Raw genomic sequence first — 7,989 nt, forward strand, 5'->3', positions numbered from 1 at the left:
CAGCAGGACCCCCTTAGTGCACAGCCTGTCATTTCTGTCCCTGCTGAAATGGGGTCTGCACACACCTGGGACTGCTGGTGTAGACACAGCCCTAGTGGGACACAGACCCTCTGACATATCAGGCAAGAGACAACCAGGGGAAGTGTAGCTTAATTCTATCATCATACATTAAACTGGGGGAAAAAAGACCATGGAGTGATGAAATGCAGATCCAGTGCAGTTTCAAAGGAGGACACCACAAATCAGTGTTTTAAGGGACAATCATTGATATGCACATTAAACAGAACTACTCTTGAAGCTCAGAACAGGGATTATCAGTGAGGAAGCTGAAAAGAATTCAGATGGTGTTAGGCTGATGCTCCCAAGCTTATTTTACTTTTCTGATTAGTTTTCTGTTGTAATTCAGAGTGTTGGGGATTTTTATTTATTTTTTTTTAATTTGCATGCAGAGACCAATTTTTTGAGATGAGATTAAGATAGTTTTAATTTCATTGTTTGCCAAACATTCCCAATATGCCTGGAAGCTCTGACTGCCTCTGACAACTGAGGCCAGCACTACCAAAGAAACATGTTTAACTGAGGAGTACCCACAGCACTTGTTTTCCAACAAGCTCCAGGCCAATTTTCCTGCCCAGAACAGAGGAATTCACAGGTCTGAGTCCATTTCCCAATCCTAAAGCCCCATGTAGCTGCTTATCACCAGATGCTGCATTTTTACTGTAAAGACATTTATCAGCCTCTTCAATGTGCAGTTCCCAGAACGAACAGAGTCTCTCTGTCCATCGTGTGCCACATTGGTGACATGTTTCATGAGCAGCACAGCAGAGGAGCCTGCTTGCCCTGGGGTGGGAAGGCACTGCTGATCCCCAGGGCAGTCTGCAGGCCAGGTCAATGGTATTTGATCCAGCCCTGGCATTTCAGCTCCTTAGTGGTGCTATTGCTGGCTTAGTGCTCCCCCTCATGACTTTAGTGATAGTTTAGTCAGGGCCTATGTTGACTGGTAAAAGAAATCAGTCAGAAGCACAATTCTCCAGAAAACAGTCTCAAAAATTATCTGATACATAATTATCTGATATATAATCACACCCAAGTGATTTCTGCTTTGATTCTCTTGTCTTCATTAACCAGAAAAAAACCCCCAAACTAGCAGCTCTCCCTTAACAACAGCAACAACAACAACAAAGGCCAAGCAGGGGAAAAATTCTTTGATGACAACATAATTGCATTAACATTCCACTCATGGTCTCTGTCTCCACTAGCAGGCACTCTGAAATACAGACCATTTAGAGAGAAATTTATAACTTACCTTATCAGAAGGTTTGAATGGATTTCCTTGTCCACTTATTCCCCCACTGATACTAAAACCAAGGCCAGGATTCTTCTCTATTCTCACACAAAACTAGGTTAAAAAGATAGAGCAAGGTAAGTCACTGCTAACAGTAAATCCTGTCTAAACAACAGCCTCTTCTTCTCCTACATCCCACTTCACCACTGATGAGATGAGTTGACCCTCTCCAAAGCTGCCTTGCACAGCCCAGTAAAAGCCAGCAGAATGTTGCTGTGCACTGGAAGGCTCAGCATGCTGCAGTGATGCCATCATACTCTCAGTGCTGCATGGATTTTGGCACACATTTACAAACCCCTTCAGCTCCCACTGGGCAAACCTTTCCCTTAAGCACTGGGATAAACCTGCCAGTGAGGCTTCCTCTGGTGCACTACTATTTTTCCCAAAGGTGTCCCAGGAGCAGCACCCCTGGGCACTGTGCTTGGGACAGACCCAAGGAAGAAGATGATGCTCAGAGATCTCCAGACCATTGCCAGCCCAGACCACAGCCCCAGCAGCCTGCCCTGAGCACCAACCACTGGTACAAGTGCCTTACTCCAGGGAAGAGTGCTGAATCTTATCTTTTAGTCAGGATGACTCTAAATGACATTGGGTAATTGAACATAAAATAAAAATGACTTCAGTGTAGTTTAATGACTTCCCATTGAGCTAGTCTGAGCACGTACTGGAGCCACACCAGCAGTTGCTTCTGAATTTCAATGCTGTGCCCAGGGACTTCACACAGGCAGTAACTTGTGTGGCTCATTCAACCCTTTACTCCAGAGGAAAGTTCACTAATGACTCTGAACTTCGTTCTACCAGTCAGGTTCCTCAAAGAGTTACTGCAGTCATTAAAGCCAAATATAGTAGGGACAGGACGGACCAATGAAGAAGCTCATCAGTTCCCATGTGGTGGGACTGGGGGCACTGGAGCTACAGCTGGCCTTGCCTGGGCTAAACTGGAGCAGCCACAGAAATCCCAGATCAGTGTCTTGCCAGAGATACTGCTCTAGTGGCACTGAATGGGGTGACTGGGGGTTGGCAGGAATTGCTAATTAATTGGGCCTGACCCAGTGATGTCAGATCTGCTCAGGAACTTTATTGCCACCCTGTGGGGCTTGGTCAATGGTACCAGTCCCTGGAGCTGGGGGAGAGGCCAGAGCTTCAGCTCAGGCTCCAGCTTCCTGTGCTTCCTGTGCCCTCCAGCCCAGCCATTATTGCCCTATGCTCCCTTTCCCTGCTTGTACACCAGGCAGAAAAATAACCCAGAAAGTTTTTCTCCAAGTATTCTTTTAGATAATTATTTCAGTTGGAAAAGACCTTTAAGATCACCGAGTCCAACCACTAACCTAATTCTACCAAGTCCACTGCTAAACCAAGTCTGTCAGCACCACATCCACACAACTTTTAATCACATCTAAGGATGGGGACTCCACCACTGCCCTGGGCAGCCTGTGCCAGGGTTTGACACCCCTTTCTGTGAATAAATGGTTCCCAAGATCCAGCCTGCCCCTCCCCTGGCAGGGGGATTTATAGAATCATAGAATCATCAAGGTTGGAAGTGCCTTTAAAGATCACCAAGTTTCAACCCCCTTGCCATGAGCAGGGAACCACCAGCCCAGGCTGCACAAAACCTCCTCCAACCTGGCCTTAAACACCTCCAGGGATGGGACATCAACAACCTCCCTGGGCAACCCATTCCAGCTCCTCACCCTCCCTTAGAGTGAAGAATGTCTTCCTAATATCCAACCTAAGTGTCCCCTCTCTCAGTTTCAAACCATTACCCCTTGTCCTATCACGGTCTTCTCTGCTGAAGCCACCCTTGCTCACCTGCTCCTGGTAGGCGTCGGTGCTTCTCTGCCCCTTGGTCTGGATCAGACACCTCCCTGTCTGGGGTGCCCGGGAGCTCTGTGAGGAGGGGATCTGGATGGGCAGGGGTGGCTGGTACTGCTGGATGGTGACCTTGTTCATGCTGCCCTCGTACTGCTGCTCCCGGCTGCGGTGCTGCAGGCTCTGCGACCCCATCAGCGTCTGGATGTGACTACCTGCCTGTGGGCAACACAACCCGTTAGGCCAGAAGTGCAGAAAGCTGAGAAGAAGCAGTCATGACAACTTATGGAGTCAAGCAACAGCAAACCTCTTACATCCTAGCAGAGGTTTGCCTGGAGAGCCCAGGCAGAGGCAGGGAGGTGAAACGTGGTGCCCCAGTGACCCCAGCAGCCCTGGGGGGAACTGGCCGTGGACAGAAGGTTTAATCAACAGAAAATCTAAGTATTTTTCCTTCCTACTTGCTCCAAGTGTTTTGTGAGCTGGAAACATTTACTAAATGGAAGTAGGGTGGCTTATTCAGCCCAGCACAGTCTGAGGATACTGGGATTCCTTTTTCTCTTTTCCCTGCAGCTGGTTTGGAATAAGATTTATACCCCAAATACAGACACCTGCCAGTGCTGTGTGTGGAAAGCACATCTCAGTTAAATCCTGTGCCTTGTCCTAGGAGTAAATGTGGCTTTTACAATAGTTGACTAATCACACGATCCATTTTCTTTTTTTTTTTCCTCAAAAAACCCAGACAACAGCTGCCATTCTCCTGTCCCCCCACCCCCACAGCCTGTCATGTCTGTGGCTGCTGGCTGAGGGTGAGGTTCCCTTCCCATGTTCTGTTCCTGACATGGGGAGGTTGCACACGTGTTCACTCCTCACTGCACAGCTTCTACATGGGCACGTGGATCACACGAGTATTTGAAGCAAATCTTTGCAAAACAAACTCAGTTGAGACAGTTTTATACCCTTCATATTTACAGGACTCAGATGTTGTTGCTTACAGATAATGACACCCAACTCAGCCATAAGGGAATGAGCAACATTTATGCTCCCTTGTCTGATCAAGTACCATCACCTCCATTAAGTACCACACATTGCCACTGAGAGTTCTCAGACCACAGGAACCACCAACCAGTGCAGTTACCTGAACAGCCTGAGCATGAAGGAGCTTCAGGACTACAGGTCTCTGTACCTGCTGGTCTCTGTAGACAAACCAAACCTATTTAAATGATGTTTCACATCAAGTTGACACCAGCCAACAGCACAACCACCTCATGAAGGTCTGACCCTCAGCACTCTGGAACCTTCATGGTCCTGCTGGAGGAGCCACCAACTGTGAGACTGCATTTTAGACAAGATCACATTTGATACAGCAAAGGATCAAAACATTTCTTACCCACTGGCCAATCATCTGACCAACTTGTTTGTTGCCACAGCAAAATACATCTTAATGGATTTCCAAGATCTCCCTGCAGAACACATGCTTAGAGCAGATGCAGCTGGAGCTGCTGGTGCCACTGAATCCCAGCAGGACACACAGTGACTGTGAGCAAACCTGATCTGCCTTAGTTTTTTGCTGACAACACTTTTAAAAAGGCAGGGTACATGTCTGACAGTTCTTCATTTTAGCACAAGAGGAACAGTCTCAAAGTGAGCAATGGCAGAGGAACCTCTTACTCCTTGCGCCCAAACTTCCAATCCCCAAACTCTTCTTAAAACACAGCTCACCTGCATCCATGGGATGGCAGACACAGACAAACTTACTGCAAGAGCAGCCAGGTGAAGTCAGTCTGGACTGTGAACATTCCACATTCCTGGTCAGAGTTCCTTAATTCAGCCAAGGTCAGGAGAGAAGGAAAATGCTCCAGACAGACTTCTTAGCTCTTCATCAGCTCCTTACAGTGACCAGCCATGCCCCAGCAGATTGCTGAACCCCTGCCACCATGGACATGCCAGGTGACCATGTGTAGGATGGTTCCGTGCTTCATGCTGTGTCCTACTCATCAGAAAAGGATCCCAAAAACCCAGAATCTCATGAATTCTGCTATTTGCCTCAGATAGAATCCCATGTTCACCACAGCAGTCCTCAGGAGGTGCAGCATCTGCCTCAAAGGAAAATGTCCATTTCCAATTCAAAACCAAACCAAAACAACAAAACCCAACGTGCTACTTCACTGAAAAACCTCAAATCTTCTTAATCAGCTTAAAAGATCCTTGTAGTGAACAGCAGGTGCTGGAAGTGAAACAGAAAGTGCCTTCCAGCCATGGCTGGCAGAAATACCCCTAAGTCAGAGGGAGAGAAATGGTGACTCAGACATCTCTGTCCCAGTGTTGAGGCTTCTCCAGCTCCACAGCAGATGCTGCTTCCACATCCACCAGACCATTACAGCCCACAAATGGATCTCCAAGAGTTTGCATGGCCTCAGCCTTTTTTTGTGTGATCCTACAGCAGGACAACTAACACAGTCCCACCATCCCCAGACCTGCACAGCTCCTCCTCTTAGGTCATCACCCTGCACCCAGGTTGGCTGGCCTGGTCTGTTCATTTTCCACCTTTATTCTCACTCTTCAACCTTCATAAGGAGTGATATTCAGGTTCCCTTTGGTGATCCCCCACCACACTTCCAAGTCTTCCCTTTTATGGAGGTGCAGCTAACTCAGAATAAAACTGATTCAATCAGGCATGTAGTGTCTTCTATCTTGTTGACATGATAGAAGAAGTCATCTTCCAGGAACCATAAATGCTGGAGTCTTTTTATAACTCAGTGGATTATTTGAAGACTAAAATATCCAAGTTTTCCATAAGAGAAATAGCCCATAAATGATGAGATGATCACGTACACGATCACACTTACAATATATCTGGCATTTAATCTGTATTCTGAACAGCAAAAAGGACAGAAACAACCACTCACATCCTAGATAAGATGTAGTTACTGCCGTGTAGCACTCTACCCAGCAGAAATAGCCATCACCACAGGTACAGCAGCCCTCCCTGCATGGATGATGCAGGAACACATCTGGCTGTGTCTGTACATGTGCTACACCAGCCTGAGTACACAGCCTGTCTGTCTGCACTTGCACTTGCTCTTGCCCTTGGAAGAACAAGTCCCAGCTCTTCTTCCAGTGATTTTCCCAGGACAACTCTTCCATGCAGTGACTTTGCTCTGCCCGAGCCCTTTCACACCAGTCCTCCTACATGACTGCAGAAGCAACATGTACAACAATTTATATTTACATGGTTTAATTGTTGGGTTGAACTCTATTTCTATTGAAGACTTTCTGAGTCTGAGTGCAAATAATGGCTGCATTTTAATCCCTAAACGCTGGGAAACCAAGACACTGGAGGTCACTTCCCATGGAGAAGAGATAAGCATTGTCACCACAGCACATTGCAAACCACCTCCTGAGGAGGTTAAACAATTTCCAGAATTCAATTTCTCACTCCTGTTAATGGACTTTGAAGAGATGATATCAGTGCTCCATGTGCATCCACACTGGCTCTGGCTGGAGGGGGATAAGATGCCTTTCTTGGAATTATTTATTCTGCAGAAAACCAATCTGTATTATGCAGGCTGCTTCCCCAGTTGCACTGGTATTCTTTATTTAACATCCAACACAAAAGTTAATTATTTTAGCTCAGTGTCCAATATTTACAGTATAACTGAAGCAGCTGACAAGGATGTAACAACGGGTTGCTCCACAGAGCTGAGCAGGGTGCAGAATGGCTGTGCAATGTTTGTTCTTACTGAAAGATTCAGAATGAAAAAGAATCAGCTGTTTGTCCTTCTGGTAACACCAATGGTGCACACAAGCAAGACAGAGTCTGTGTTAGACTGTGTGAATGGATTTTATCCCAATATGCCAGTGAAGATCAGAAGTAAGTCCTCTTAAGTGTCTTATCACAGTTCTTGTGCATTACAGGATAAAGAAACCCTTTGAGTGACCTGGGAGTCAGAGCCAGCTCCATTACAACACTTCAGGGCACCTTCCTGCTCCCCCCTGCCTGGCCAGGGCCCTCTGGGCTGCTCTGGCTTTCCTCTCCCTTCAACCAATCCTCTGGTACATGGGAATTTCACGTCACTGCTTTTGTAGGAAGGCAAGGGCTGCTGCTTCTGAAACCATCTTGGAGACAAGGATGAGAAGCCAGCAGGGAGATATTCACCTCATCAGTGCTGAGAGGTAATTAGTTGCAGCAGCCAGCAGTGTGCACATGAGGACACTGCCACTGCTCTTACTCCTAAGCCTTTGCATCAGGAATGGGCAGGACTGCTTTCTGTGGAGATAACAGTTAGTGCAACTGTCACTGCTAAACATGCCTGCTCCAGCTTCTGAACCTGCCTGCAAACACGGGTTGGTTTTCCAGCATCCTCCATTCTCCAACTTCAAAATTAGAGCATCCGGGGCTGTTGGTTTCTCAGCAGATGAGCAGAGCCCAACTGGGGCTGGGAGGGACCAGCCAGAGACAGGCCAGATCCCAGCACTGGAATTAAATACCTACTGCCACCAGGTACTAGAAATTAGAGTCCTTTCTGGTGAGTTTATCAGCAAATGAAGTGTGCCTAGGAGGTCTCTGCCAAGATGCCTGGCTGCCCAGAGGCTGGGCTGGCCTCCATCTCAACACATCTTTGGTTTTTTGTGATGAACTGAAGAGTGCCATTGAAATGAAAAATAGCACAACTTTTCAGGACAAGAGGGAGGTGATGGCTGTTTGGTACATGCAGAACCCTCCTGCCAAGCCCACTCTGCCCATTCCACACACTCTGAATACAACTACTCTGCGTGAGTACACACAAAACCAGGCAGCACAAAACCACCATCCTTAACTCACAAGGATTCCTGCT

At 47.2% G+C, this 7,989-nt stretch overlaps 1 protein-coding gene across 1 annotated transcript in view; it reads right to left on the minus strand.

The window, feature by feature from the left end:
• Nucleotides 1-7,989, minus strand: part of LRRC7 (leucine rich repeat containing 7) — a 78,270-nt gene that overhangs the window by 3,970 nt on the left and 66,311 nt on the right. The window contains exons 21-22 of the mRNA XM_009994589.1: nt 3,155-3,373; nt 1,307-1,399 (exon numbers count right to left, since the gene is read on the minus strand). Of these exons, the coding sequence (XP_009992891.1) occupies nt 1,307-1,399; nt 3,155-3,373 (312 nt within the window). The remainder of the gene's footprint in view (nt 1-1,306; nt 1,400-3,154; nt 3,374-7,989) is intronic.

Source organism: Chaetura pelagica, unplaced genomic scaffold, assembly GCF_000747805.2.
Source record: "Chaetura pelagica isolate M959 unplaced genomic scaffold, ChaPel_1.0 scaffold243, whole genome shotgun sequence".
NCBI lineage: Eukaryota > Metazoa > Chordata > Aves > Apodiformes > Apodidae > Chaetura > Chaetura pelagica.